The following is a 15,740-nucleotide window of genomic DNA, read 5'->3' on the forward strand; positions in this document are numbered from 1 at the left end:
GATATAAAATGTAGACTGGCAATGGCAAGAAAAGCGTTTCTGAAGAAGAGAAATTTGTTAACATCGAGTATAGATTTAAGTGTCAGGAAGTCATCTCTGAAAGTATTTGTATGGAGTGTAGCCATGTATGGAAGTGAAACATGGACGGTAAATAGTTTGGACAAGAAGAGAATAGAAGCTTTCGAAATGTGGTGCTACAGAAGAATGCTGAAGATTAGGTGGGTAGATCACATAACTAATGAGGAGGTACTGAATAGGATTGGGGAGAAAAGGAGTTTGTGGCACAACTTGACCAGAAGAAGGGATCGGTTGGTAGGACATATTCTGAGGCATCAAGGGATCACCAATTTAGTATTGGAGGGCAGCGTGGAGGGTAAAAATCGTAGAGGGAGACCAAGAGATGAATACACTAAGCAGATTCAGAAGGATGTAGGTTGCAGTAGGTACTGGGAGATGAAGAAGCTTGCACAGGATAGAGTAGCATGGAGAGCTGCATCAAACCAGTCTCAGGACTGAAGACCACAACAACAACACTCTAAAGAGATTCCTAGACATCTGTTCAGCACTGTTATAGAGACAGATGGTTGTCTTTTGCAAAAAGATTTCATTACATCAATAAAATCTCTCTTTGGTGTTTTCGAAAGTCTAAAAAGGAAGGAAAGTTAGCTAAATATTAATTTCCAAACTAAATCAAGACTGCTGGGAATTTTTCTTTTCAAATGGTAATAAACTTACGCCATTTGAAGTAAAGAACAGCGTGCGCTTCCTAATACTGCTGGGTAACGCAGGTGATACTTCTTTCACTGGGAACACCGCAGTTACAGAAGAACTAAACACACAGCCTTGTCTGTGTGATATCGACTCTGCTTCTGGGTCCCTGAGATTCATGGCCAGTAAGTTCTGTCTGAATTATGTAAAAGAACATCTGGTGCGAGAGATCCCAGGAAGTACTAATGTCGAAGAAATGTATTAACAGCTGTGATATCAGTGTACAATGTCTCCGTAATCCCGGATTGCCTTCCAGATGCGGTGAAATACGTTGAAAGCTATATTTCATTTAAGCGCTCAAAACGCTGAAAAAACGTTAGGTTTTTCAGCAGCAGAAAGTCAAGTTGTGCAGCATAATAGAGACTAGATATCAAACTATATCTTGTAGTGGTCTTTACTCTCCGACACCATCACGGACAAACAAAGTGTTGTAGTTTGAAGAAAAATTTGCTACTTTTCATGGAAATGGGGTGTGCAGAATAACTAAACACAGGTTTCCGAAATTCCTTCTGTTGTGCCCTGACCACTCGTCTTGTAGTGGCGTGGCAAGACAGCCAAGCCACTCGGAGGTAGCCGAAAGGCACGCGTTAAGCTCACGCAGATTGGCGTGAGGTCTGGAACAAGGTAAAGTAATTATCCTATAAAGAAAAAAACGTAGTTCTTGCAATACTTAACTTTAATCCATAATTGTAGAACATCTCTCTTGACTGTACAGGCTTCAAGATAAATATCAAATGCTATGGCGCCTTGCTAGGTCGTAGCAAATGACGTAGCTGAAGGCTATGCTAACTATCGTCTCGGCAAATGAGAGCCTATTTGTCAGTGAACCTTTACTTTAAACGTCGGCTGTACAACTGGGGCGAGTGCTAGTAAGTCTCTCTAGACCTGCCGTGTGGTGGCGCTCGGTCTGCAATCACTGACAGTGGCGACACGCGGGTCCGACGTATACTAGCGGACCGCGCCCGATTTAAAGGCTACCACCTAGCAAGTGTGGTGTCTGGCGGTGACACCACACGTCTCATATGGGGTGCCTAGGGAAAGTGCTCAATCGGATCGCTAGACAACAATTCAAGCAAATCGTATTAATGAATTTTTATTACAGTTAGATAAATGACAATATTTGTTGTTGTTGTTGTGGTCTTCAGTCCTGAGACTGGTTTGATGCAGCTCTCCATGCTACTCTATCCTGTGCAAGCTTCTTCATCTCCCAGTACCTACTGCAACCTACATCCTTCTGAATCTGATTAGTGTATTCATCTCTTGGTCTCCCTCTACGATTTTTACCCTCCACGGTGCCCTCCAATGCTAAATTTGTCATCCCTTGATGCCTCAAAACATGTCCTACCAACCGATCCCTTCTTCTAGTCAAGTTGTGCCACAAACTTCTCTTCTCCCCAATCCTATTCAATACCTCCTCATTAGTTACGTGATCTACCCACCTTATCCTCAGCATTCTTCTGTAGCACCACATTTCGAAAGCTTCTATTCTCTTCTTGTCCAAACTATTTATCGTCCATGTTTCACTTCCATACATGGCTACACTCCATACAAATACTTTCAGAAACGACTTCCTGACACTTAAATCTATACTCGATGTTAACAAATTTCTCTTCTTGAGAAACGCTTTCCTTGTCATTGCCAGTCTACATTTTATATCCTCTCTACTTCGACCATCCTCAGTTATTTTACTCCCTAAATAGCAAAACTCCTTTACTACTTTAAGTGTCTCATTTCCTAATCTAATTCCCTCAGCATCACCCGACTTAATTTGACTACATTCCATTATCCTCGTTTTGATTTTGTTGATGTTCATCTTATATCCTCCTTTCAAGACACTGTCCATTCCGTTCAACTGCTCTTCCAAGTCCTTTGCTGTCTCTGACAGAATTACAATGTCATCGGCGAACCTCAAAGTTTTTACTTCTTCTCCATGAATTTTAATACCTACTCCGAATTTTTCTGTTGTTTCCTTTACTGCTTGCTAAATATACAGATTGAATAACATCGGGGAGATGCTACAACCCTGTCTCACTCCTTTCCCAACCACTGCTTCCCTTTCATGCGCCGGCCGCGGTGGTCTCGCGGTTCTAGGCGCGCAGTCCGGAACCGTGCGACTGCTACGGTCGCAGGTTCGAATCCTGCCTCGGGCATGGATGTGGGTGATGTCCTTAGGTTAGTTAGGTTTAAGTAGTTCTAAGTTCTAGGGGACTAATGACCACAGCAGTTGAGTCCCATAGTGCTCAGAGCCATTTGAACCATTTGAAGCCTTTCATGCCCTTCGACTCTTATAACTGCCATCTGGTTTCTGTACAAATTGTAAATAGCCTTTCGCTCCCTGTATTTTACCCCTGCCACCTTCAGAATTTGAAAGAGAGTATTCCAGTTAACATTGTCAAAAGCTTTCTCTAAGTCTACAAATGCTAGAAACGTAGGTTTGCCTTTTCTTAATCTTTCTTCTAAGATAAGTCGTAAGGTCAGTATTGCCTCACGTGTTCCAACATTTCTACGGAATCCAAACTGATCTTCCCCGAGGTGGGCTTCTACCAGTTTTTCCATTCGTCTGTAAAGAATTCGCGTTAGTATTTTGCAGATGTGTGTGACAATATTTAACGTTCCGAAATTACAAAGAGGCGTCGCAAGCAATGGGTGACAGACAAATAAGAAGTTTCTTCAGTATTTACAACTCTGCCTAGACTTCAACTCGGCTGGGACCAGGTGGAGCGGCGCTTATGTTCTCTTCGGCCAGATGGCGCTCCTGTCTCGGTGTCGTCCTAGAGAGGGGTCGGTCAGCCTGCTATTGGCTGACGTCGTCTCACAGCCCTCTCTCCTCTTTCGTTCTTGCCCGACGTCCCGTCGCTTGACATTAGGCCGGAACATCTTCACAAAAGAACACGAAGCAGATATACCAAAATTCGGATCAAGAACAACTGCCAACATGAGTAATTTAAAAGCAGATATCCTTAGTGTAGCAGCTTAAAACAGTTAAGAAAGTCTTATGGTCCAGACTGCATACCAGTCAGATTGCTTTGAAAGTATGCTGATACAATAGCTCCATACTTACGTAGCAGTCAAATCTACGGACTCGCTCGTAGATTTATCTGTACCCAATGACTGGAAAGTTACACAAGTCATACCAGCACCCAAGAAAGGAAAGAGGAGTAATCCGTTGAACTACAGACCATATCACCAACGTCGAATTGCAGTAGGATTTTGAAACATATGCTGGGTTCAAAGATTATGAATCACGTTTGTAACCTCCCCCCAGTTTCGCACCGAACTATATCATTTGCACACGCTGTAGGTGAAGTTATATTTTAATTATTTTAGCATAATATATATCTTTCCTCCTTGTCATGAGACTCATTGTTGTCCACTTCCGTTATTGTGAAAACTACTAAATGATAACACCTCCTTTCTTAAATGATGGAATTTATTAATTAAATCACTCAATTTATAAACATTTATGAACATCAAACACTGTGTGCCATTCTGCCACTCATCTCTGGACTCGCTACCGAGCAACCTCTCTCTCTAGCCTCTCACACCCGACTTCCACCAACGGACTCCAACACTCGCACATTGTTGACTGCAATGCAGTCTTTGCTTAAGCCATGTATGATCTCTGCATAGTGCATAATCGATACTGTGTAAGGGTACTGTACCCTTACATATCCCCACCAAAATAATACTTTAATATGAAAAAATGTAATAGTAATATTAGATTTGAATATTAAAGTAGAAAAATATATAGAAAGACAAAAAAGAAAAAAATTGTAAAATTAAATTATTTAGTCAAAACTATTTGCTTATTAATGGAGAACCTCAAGTCATTAAGAATGATTCTCATTTGTGTAAAGAAAATGGTGTTTAAGAAATTCAAGTATAACTTAATCACAGTACATTAATCAAATTATATCATTAAATCACTCACTAATTAGCAATAAGATAAGTCAAGTTAATCGCAAATGCTTGTGCTCACTGCATAATGTCATTGAATTAACATAGCAACATGAAACACAATGCTGTAACGTCCCAAATAAATAGTATGGATAACTGTGATACACGAATAACAAGTGTCTATTAGCTTGTTCATGAATTTTTTTTTTAATGAGTTAAATACTAATGATCAGATAGTCACTGTATTGAATGAATAGAAACATAGGCCTAACTGAATAAATGTGATCAAACAATAAACAAAATAATAAACAGACAACTAACTCTAACTACTACACAATATTCACAGGAAAATATTCTATTACTACCCCACATAAATTAACACTCCAAGTGGCAGCATATTTTGAAAATGCGATACTGTTATATTTATGGCACACAGTTTACAGGGTTAGTAATACAAGAAATTGACAAAAGGCTCATACATTGGAAAGTAATCCATAAACAAATAATCACCTTGGAAAACACTTTTTTTTACGTAGCACTTCATATCTAATTACTCTGCTTTAGGTCCCTGCCTATATGTTGAGTCGTAAATCACACGCAAACACGCTGGTTCACTACGCACTGGGCTGTGGCATCGATGCCGCCGGGGATATACCACCACAATAACAATAACACTTTCACTGTTTACTCTGCTTTTTCACTTCCCTATATGATGCGATGCAAAACACACGTATTCGTAGCTTTCGATGAATTATAGGGCTGTGGCATCGAAACCGCCGGCGACTGTAGACTCGTTGTCTCTGCAAATTATTGGAATTGTAGTAACAGCGTCATAACAGCGACTCCCGCGCCGTGAAGCTTGTTGTTGTTGTTGATCAGTTGGCCGCTGACGTCAGCATCCCATGGTTGCTGGAATTTATTAATTAAATCACTCAATTTATAAACATTTATGAACATCAAACACTGTGTGCCATTCTGCCACTCATCTCCGGCCTCGCTACCGAGCAACCTCTCTCTCTAGCCTCCCACACCCGACTGTCACCCACGGACTCCAACACTCGACTACTGCTTACCCACTCGCACATTGTTGACTGCACTGCAGTCTTTACTTAAACCATGTATGATCTCTGCATAGTGCATAATCGATACTACGTAAGGGTACTGTACCCTTACAACGCCAAAGAAAATTGACAAATAGTCAACACAGATTCAGAAAATATCGTTCTTGTGAAACACAACTAGCTCTTTATGCTTACAAACTAATGAGTGCTTTCGACAAAGGACGTCAAATTGATTCCAAATTTTTTGATTTCCAGATGGCTTTTGACACTGTTCTTCACAAGCGACTTCTAATTAAATTGCCTGCCTATGGAGTATCGTCTCAGTTGTGGGACTCGATTCGTGATTTCCTGTTAGAAATGTCACAGTTCATAGTAACTGACGGACACTCATCGAGTAAAACAGAAGTACTATCTGGCGTTCCTCAAGGAAGTGCTATATGTCTCTTTTGTTCCCGACTTGCGTAAACGATTCAGGACACAATCTGAGCAGTCCTCTTAGACTGTTTGCAGCTGATGCACTCGTTTATTGTCAAGTAAAGCCATCAGATGATTAAAATAAATTGCAAATTGATTTAGACAAGATATTTTTATGGTGTGAAAAGTGGCAATTGAGACTAAATAATATAGAGTGTGAAGTCCATTATGATTATCCGGGCTGTTATGCCGTGGTCGGTTGATGAATTTTGTGACAGCGCGCGGACACGGAATTTAACGGCAGTCAGTAGCGAGCCAGCGGGTGTGTTGGAGCTTCCATCGAGCCACAGACCCCCTTGAAGATATCTCCCGCAGACGGAGACGAAACGTTGGGAATTGAGACAAAATTCATCAACCGACCACGGCATAACAGCCCGGATAATCATAATGGACATGACATTTGCGTCCGTGAAAGTCTAAATTTTAGTATCATTAAGTGTGAAGTCATCCACATGTGCACTAAAAAGAATCATCTAATTTTCAGTTATGCGATAAATCGCACAAAACTAAAATCGCTAAATTCAACTAAATACTTAGGAATTCAATTACGAATAACTTACATCGGAATGGTCACATAGATAATGTTGTGGGGGAAAATAAACCAAAGATTGTGATTTATTGGCAGACCTCTTAGAAAATGCACCAGGTCTACCAAAGAGACTTCTTACATTACGCTTGTCCTCCCTCTTCTGGAGGATTTCTGTGCGATGTGGGATCCACGTCAAATAGGATTGACGGAGGACCTTGATAAAGTTCAGAGAAGAACAGCACGTTTTGTATTACTGCGAAATAAGGAAGAGAGTGCCAGGGGTATGATACACGAATTGGAGTGACAGTCATTAAGACAAAGGCTTTTCTCGCTGCGGCAACGTCTTCTCAAGAAGTTTCATCGCTAACTTTCTACTCAGAATGTGAAAATATTTCGTTGGCGCCCAACTACATAGGGAGAAATGATTATCATAATAAAATAAGAGAAATGAGAACTGGCACGGTAAGATCTAAGTGTTCATTTTTCACGTGCGCTGTTCGAGAGTGGAACGGTAGAGAAGTAACCTAAAGGTGATTCGGTGAATCCTCCGACAACCACTTAATTGTGAATTGCAGAGTAATCATGCAGGTGTAGATGTAGAAACCAAATATTAAGGTAAAGTTTCTGTTCCCAAGGTTCACGACACTTGTTGAAAGAACGAGAATATTTATAATGATTAGGTATCTGAAACCAGAAGGAAAGGTGGAAGTCATGAAGTGATGTGCTACAAAGGGGAAACAGCTACAGACTGCACCTTCATCTGGTAAAAGAAAATAGAAATCTGGAACAACCTACATTGCTTTTCAATAGAACGACTGAGTTGTTTCTCATCTTATCGTTTATGTGGTCCTGATGCGTAATACATCTGTGATGCCACTTGATTTGATTAGTCCAACTGTGTACTGAACCAACACGAAAGTGAAATGGACAGTAAAACGCTATAGCGACTGTGGTGCGACGCATTTCCGTACTATCATACTGCTGCACTGCTCTGCTCTGCTCAGCCTCACTGCCGCATCGGGAGGCTCGAGCCAATAGATAGGGATGGGAAAATTTCTAAAAATATCGATATACCGGGTGATCAAAAAGTCAGTATAAATTTGAAAGCTGAATAAATCACGGAATAATGTAGATAGAGAGGTATAAATTGACACACATGCTTGGAATGACATATGGCTTTAATAGAACCAAAAATATACAAACGTTCAAAAGATGTCCGACAGATGGCGCTGCATCTGATCAGAATAGCTATAATTAGCATAACAAAGTAAGACAAAGCAAAGATGATGTTCTTTACAGGAAATGCTCAATATGTCCACCATCATTCCTCAACAATACCTGTAGTCGAGGAATAATGTTGTGAACAGCACTGTAAAGCATGTCCGGAGTTATGGTGAGGCATTGGCGTCGGATGTTGTCTTTCAGCATCCCTAGAGATGTCAGTCGATCACGATACACTTGCGACTTCAGGTAACCCCAAAGCCAATAATCGCACGGACTGAGGTCTGGGGATCTGGGAGGCCAAGCATGACGAAAGTGGCGGCTGAGCACACGATCATCACCAAACGACGCGCGCAAGAGATCCGTCACGCGTCTAGAAATACTTTTTTTTCTAATAAAACCCCATGTCATTCCAAGCATGTATGTCAATTTTTACCTCTCTATCTACATTATTCCGTGGTTTATTAAGTTTTCAAATTTATACTGACTTTTTGATCACCCGGTACATTGTGTCTATATTCATAAGAGGTAACTATATGACCCACAAAGCAGTAGCGATATTACGATATAAAGGTCGATATTTTCAGTACTTACACATATTTAAAAAAAACTGATCCAAGTCACAGAAATGTTAATCAAACATTTAAAAATTGTGAAATACTTTATTATACTCAACATTACCCGATGAAAGACACACAATGTACACTCCTGGAAATGGAAAAAAGAACACATTGACACCGGTGTGTCAGACCCACCGTACTTGCTCCGGACACTGCGAGAGGGCTGTACAAGCAATGATCACACGCACGGCACAGCGGACACACCAGGAACCGCGGTGTTGGCCGTCGAATGGCGCTAGCTGCGCAGCATTTGTGCACCGCCGCCGTCAGTGTCAGCCAGTTTGCCGTGGCATACGGAGCTCCATCGCAGTCTTTAACACTGGTAGCATGCCGCGACAGCGTGGACGTGAACCGTATGTGCAGTTGACGGACTTTGAGCGAGGGCGTATAGTGGGCATGCGGGAGGCCGGGTGGACGTACCGCCGAATTGCTCAACACGTGGGGCGTGAGGTCTCCACAGTACATCGATGTTGTCGCCAGTGGTCGGCGGAAGGTGCACGTGCCCGTCGACCTGGGACCGGACCGCAGCGACGCACGGATGCACGCCAAGACCGTAGGATCCTACGCAGTGCCGTAGGGGACCGCACCGCCACTTCCCAGCAAATTAGGGACACTGTTGCTCCTGGGGTATCGGCGAGGACCTTTCGCAACCGTCTCCATGAAGCTGGGCTACGGTCCCGCACACCGTTAGGCCGTCTTCCGCTCACGCCCCAACATCGTGCAGCCCGCCTCCAGTGGTGTCGCGACAGGCGTGAATGGAGGGACGAATGGAGACGTGTCGTCTTCAGCGATGAGAGTCGCTTCTGCCTTGGTGCCAATGATGGTCGTATGCGTGTTTGGCGCCGTGCAGGTGAGCGCCACAATCAGGACTGCATACGACCGAGGCACACAGGGCCAACACCCGGCATCATGGTGTGGGGAGCGATCTCCTACACTGGCCGTACACCACTGGTGATCGTCGAGGGGACACTGAATAGTGCACGGTACATCCAAACCGTCATCGAACCCATCGTTCTACCATTCCTAGACCGGCAAGGGAACTTGCTGTTCCAACAGGACAATGCACGTCCGCATGTATCCCGTGCCACCCAACGTGCTCTAGAAGGTGTAAGTCAACTACCCTGGCCAGCAAGATCTCCGGATCTGTCCCCCATTGAGCATGTTTGGGACTGGATGAAGCGTCGTCTCACGCGGTCTGCACGTCCAGCACGAACGCTGGTCCAACTGAGGCGCCAGGTGGAAATGGCATGGCAAGCCGTTCCACAGGACTACATCCAGCATCTCTACGATCGTCTCCATGGGAGAATAGCAGCCTGCATTGCTGCGAAAGGTGGATATACACTGTACTAGTACCGACATTGTGCATGCTCTGTTGCCTGTGTCTATGTGCCTGTGGTTCTGTCAGTGTGATCATGTGATGTATCTGACCCCAGGAATGTGTCAATAAAGTTTCCCCTTCCTGGGACAATGAATTCACGGTGTTCTTATTTCAATTTCCAGGAGTGTATATTAAAATCACTTATTTACAAAAAGCTAATTAATGCAGCCAATAATACTAGCCAATCGTATGTCATCTCTCTCTCTCTCTACCTCTCTCTTTTATGAAAAGTATCGGTTTGTTAACGTTTGAAATTGTGGATGAAAGTATTTGTAAGTCGTGACGTCGTGTACATTTCGCACACTCGTGGTAGCAGCTATAATATACGCTAACAATCATCGATGTTGCTACGTAGGTAAATTTGGGTTGAAACTATTTACGTATTTTGTCAACACACACACGGATAGCTCAAAAATACCGTAGTTTGCGTAAAACTGTAAATAAACATTGTTGCAAAGAGAGGCCCGATATAATCACCTACGCAGCTGCACTATTATGCTCAATGTTACGTAAATTCTTTGTTAAACACTGACATTTTATACTGTTAGTTATGATTTGAATAATATTTGCGGCAGTGGAAACAAGATTTTTAGCAGTTAGCGATTTACTCATAAGCAAGACCGAGAGTGATATTATTTATTATATTTGCGTACGTCGTGTGCATTTAATGAAAACTTTTCTCCAAAAAATATTTTCTTTTCCTGATAGCAGAATCTTTAACATATTTTTTCTTCTTATCTTGAGGGTGATTAATGGCATTTCACGTAATGGCTGCCAGTGCGCCATTGAGACCTAAGACTGGCAGATGTCCAATGATTGAGTTCTAGCGATAATTAATTACTCACATGTAGGGAGAGGTATATTATGAGATTAAAAGGACAAATACTTTTTATACATCTGTTGTGATAAAAACTTACGTAGAATTAACAAAGTCGTGCGTTCAGAAGCAACCTCAAACAAAAGCGTCTAATAGATTCTAGAGCTGACACCAGTGTGATCATTTTATTCATCCGTCTTTATCCCATAATTATAAAGAAATTCCTTGACATAATATAGTCTTTGTTCGAAAATGTTCAAATGTTTCTAAGCACTATGGGACTTAACCTCTGAGGTGATCAGTCCCCTAGACTTAGAACTATCTAAACCTAACTAACCGAAGGACATCACCTACATCCATGCCCGAGGCAGAATTCGAACCTGCGACCGTAGCAGGATCGCGGTTCCGGGCTGAAGCGCCTAGAACCGCTCGGCCACACCGGTCAGCTATAGTCTTTGTAATTCTTAGTATTTGCTACACAGAAATATTTTAATTATCAGTTTTTTTATCTTCGAAAGGTGTAGACTTTTCTCGTACCGAAATAATATTTTATCAGAGAGAGCACGTTTACATACATAAACACGCATATTTTTCTTCTAGACATTAACAGAACTCCCGTTTAATATGTTCCCAGGTCAGTCTGCTTCTGTTAACGGGCTCAGCCAAGTTTACGAAGGAAGCAACTCTTTCGGACGAAAGAGAAGCTTAGCACACTAATTACTTTTGAGTGTGTTATGACAAAACAGATGTGAAATGACGACTAAACATTTCAGACAGCAGAGTCCATTTTCCATTAAATGGCAGTGCAGTAATGTGTGTGATTTTTGCCCCAAGTGTGCGCTAGCCTTACGGTGCGTCTGCCTTTCCTTGATGCAGGCAGTCAGGGGGTGAGAGAAGTGTGCATTCCGCCTCATAGTAGGGAGCAGAGGACGATAAATTGCACCATTCTCATACAGTGCTATCACCAAAGGTGTGCAGTTTGCTTCTTGTACCTGTCATTTGCTGTGGTAGAAATGACACACGGCAGTAATAAGCTTTCATCAATATGCTTTACAGGTACATTCATGTTCAAATCTAGTGCTCATTTGTAGTAATGAATATGAAATTAGATTAAGCCAGTTATAGCAAATTTACTGCCAGATTGCAAAGACTGGTAGTAGCTGGAATAGGCAAAAAATCAGGTGAGGATAACTGCTTATGAATCAAGAAAAGACAGACAATTGCTTTCGAAAGTCGGTATTAAATATCAGTTTATCGGTGTATCCCTAATTTGAATATCGTCGATGTATACAGGGTGGTCCATTGATTGTGACCGGGCCAAATATCTCACGAAATAATCGTCAAACTACAAAGAACGAAACTTGTCTAGCTTGAGGGGGGAAACCAGTTGGCGCTATGGTTGGCCCCCTAGATGTCGCTGCCATAGGTCAAACGGACATCAACTGCGTTTTTTAAAAATAGGAACCCCCAATTTTTAATACATATTCGTGTAGTACGTAAAGAAATATTAATGTCTTGGACCACTTTTTCGCTGTGTGATAGATGGCGCTGTAATAGTCACAAACATATGGCTCACAATTTTAACGAACTGTTGGTAACAGGTAGCTTTTTTTAAATTAAAATACAGAACTTCGGTACGTTTGAACATTTTATTTCGGTTGTTCCATTGTGATACATGTACCTTTGTGAACTTAGCATTTCTGAGAACGCATGCTGTTACAGCGTGACTACCTGTAAATACCACATTAATGCAATAAATGCTCAAAATGATGTCCGTCAACCTCAGTGCATTTGGCAATACGTGTAACGACATTCCTCTCAACAGCGAGTAGTTCGCCTTCCGTAACGTTCGAACATGCATTGAAATTGCGCTGGCGCATGTTATCAGGCGTTGTCGGTGGATCACGACAGCAAATATCCTTCAACTTTCCCCACAGAAAGAAATCCGGGGACGTTAGATCCGGTGAAGGTGCAGGCCATGGTATGGTGCTTCGACGACCAATCCACCTGTCATGAAATATGCTATTCAATATCGCTTCAACCGCACGCGAGCTATGTGCCGGACATCCATCATGTTGGAAGTACATCACCATTCTGTCATGCAGTGAAACATCTTGTAGTAAGATTGGTAGAACATTACGTAGGAAATCAGCATATATTGCACCATTTAGACTTCCATTGATAAAATGGGGGCCAATTATCCTGCATCCCATAATGCCGCACCACAGATAAACCCGCCAACGTCACTGAAGTTCCACTTGTTGCGGCCATCGTGGATTTTCCGTTGCCCAATAGTGCATATTATGCCGGTTTACCTTACTGCTCTTGGTGAATGACGCTTCGTCGCTAAATAGAAGGCGTGCAAAAAATCTGTCATCGTCCCGTAATTTCTCTTGTGCCCAGTGGCAGAACTGTACACGAAGTTCAAAGTCGTCGCCATGCAATTCCTGGTGCACAGAAATGTGGTACGGGTGCAATCGATGTTGATGTAGCATCCTCAACACCGACGTTTTTGAGATTCCGGATTCTCGCGCAATTTGATTGCTACTGATGTGCGGGTTAGCCGCGACAGCAACTAAAACACCTACTTGGGCATCATCATTTGTTGCAGGTCGTGGTTGACGTTTCACATGTGGCTGAACACTTCCTGTTTCCTTAAATAACGGCCGGCCGCGGTGGTCTAGCGGTTCTAGGCGCGCAGTCCGGAACCGCGCAACTGCTACGGTCGCAGGTTCGAATCCTGCCTCGGGCATGGATGTGTGTGATGTCCTTAGGTTAGTTAGATTTAAGTAGTTCTAAGTTCTAGGGGACTGATGGCCACAGATGTTAAGTCCCATAGTGCTCAGAGCCATTTGAACAATTTTTGAACCTTAAATAACGTAACTATCCGGCTAACGGTCCGTACAATTGGATGATATCGTCCAGGATACCGAGCAGTATACATAGCACACGCCTGTTGGGCATTATGATCACAATACATCAACACGATATCGACCTTTTCCGCAATTGGTAAACGGTCCATTTTAAGACGGGTAATGTATCACGAAGCAAATACCGTCCACACTGGCGCAATGTTACGTGATACCACGTACTTATACGCTTGTGACTATTACAGTGCCATCTATCACACAGCGAAAAATGTGGTCCAACTAAAACATACGTATTTCTTTACGTACTACACGAATATGTGTTAAAAATGGGGGTTCCTATTTAAAAAAAAAAAAAAGCAGTTGAGATCCGTTTGACCTATGGCAGCGCCATCTAGCGGGCCAACCATGGCGCCATCTGGTTTCCCCTTTCAAGCCAGACGAGTTTCGTTCTTTCTAGTTTTTTCGTTTGATGTTTATTTCGTGAGGTATTTGGCCTGGTCACTATCAGTGGACCACCCTGTATAGATGTCGTTTCTGGAAAAGTGTCGGTATTCAGATACATCGATAATTTTGCAAATTCCTACAGTAGCAAGTGTTCTTCCCAGAAGGTTCCCCTTACCCCCTCCAGCCCCCGCCCCACCCCCTCCCCCGGACGAGATGTACTGTAGATGTCTGCAACAGATCTCAGCTTTGAAAAGAAGAGTACAGCATTCAGCAGAAATCTGTCAGAGCGCCACGTCTTGTTTCAGATGCGTGGACTCCACGTAAACAGGCACATGACCGCATCGTCGATGGCCTCCCAGCAGGGGTCGGCCAGTTCACTCACCAGGCTCTTGTACTTGCCGACGAGAAGAAAATATGCGCCGGGTCGCTCATCACCAGAACTGCAGTCCTCACCGCAGCACACAATGTCGTTAAGTGAGTTGAAATAGCAGTTATCACAACCATAGAGTAGAAATATCTCTGGAGTGAGCATTCTGTTCTGCACATGTTGTCGAAATGAAGCTAGAATTGTTAAGTGATCCCGGGATGACGCTGTTTAAGACCAGTTGACATTCGCCGTCATGCCACGTCACGTCAAGGCTTCACAGGAAGAAAGCACTGACGGTATCATAGTCTGCTAACACTATGTTACCCTACACTACTGGCCATTAAATTTGCTACACCACGAAGATGACGTGGTACAGAAGCGAAATTTAACCGACAGGAAGAAGATGCTGTGATATGCAAATGATTAGCTTTTCAGAGCATTCACACAAGGTTGGCGCCGGTGGCGACACCTACAACGTGCTGAGATGAGTAAAGGCCGGCCGGAGTGGACGTGCGGTTCTAGGCGCTACAGTCTGGAACCGAGCGACCGCTACCGTCGCAGGTTCGAATCTTGCCTCGGGCACGGATGTGTGTGATGTCCTTAGGTTAGTTAGGTTTAATTAGTTCTAAGTTCTAGGCGACTGATGACCTCAGAAGTTAAGTCGCATAGTGCTCAGAGCCATTAGAACCATTTTGACATGAGGAAAGTTTCCAACCGATTTCTCATACACAAACAGCAGTTGACCGGCGTAGCCTGGTGAAACTTTCTTGTGATGCCTCGTGTAAGGAGGAGAAATGCGTACCATCACGTTCCCGACTTTGATAAACGTCGGATTGTAGCCTCTCGCGACTGCGGTTTACCGTATCGCGACATTGCTGCTCGCGTTGGTCGAGATCCAATGACTGTTAGCAGAATAGGGAATTGGTGGGTTCAGGACGGTAATACGGAACGCCGGGCTGGATCCCAACGCCCTCGTATCACTAGCAGTCGAGGTGACAGGCATCTTATCCGCATGGTTGTAACGGATCGTGCAACCACGTCTCGATCCCTGAGTCAACAGATTGGGACGTTTGCAAGACAACAACCATCTGCACGAGCAGTTCGACGACGTTTGCAGCAGCATGTACTATCACCTCGGAGACCGTGGCTGCGGTTACCCTTGGCGCTGCATCAAAGACAGGAGCGCCTGCGATGGTGTACTCAACAACGAACCTGGGTGCACGCGTGGCAAAACGTCATTTTTTTCGGATGAATCCAGCTTCTGTTTACAGCATCATGATGGTCGCATCCGTGT

The 15,740-nt window shown here is 43.3% G+C and overlaps 1 protein-coding gene across 1 annotated transcript in view; it reads left to right on the forward strand.

The window, feature by feature from the left end:
- The window catches only part of LOC126210274 (venom serine protease Bi-VSP-like), a 168,366-nt gene that overhangs the window by 14,649 nt on the left and 137,977 nt on the right, over positions 1-15,740 (forward strand). The window contains exon 2 of the mRNA XM_049939468.1: positions 14,385-14,553. Within this exon, the coding sequence (XP_049795425.1) occupies positions 14,385-14,553 (169 nt within the window). The remainder of the gene's footprint in view (positions 1-14,384; positions 14,554-15,740) is intronic.

The sequence above is a fragment of the Schistocerca nitens genome, chromosome 10 (assembly GCF_023898315.1).
Source record: "Schistocerca nitens isolate TAMUIC-IGC-003100 chromosome 10, iqSchNite1.1, whole genome shotgun sequence".
NCBI lineage: Eukaryota > Metazoa > Arthropoda > Insecta > Orthoptera > Acrididae > Schistocerca > Schistocerca nitens.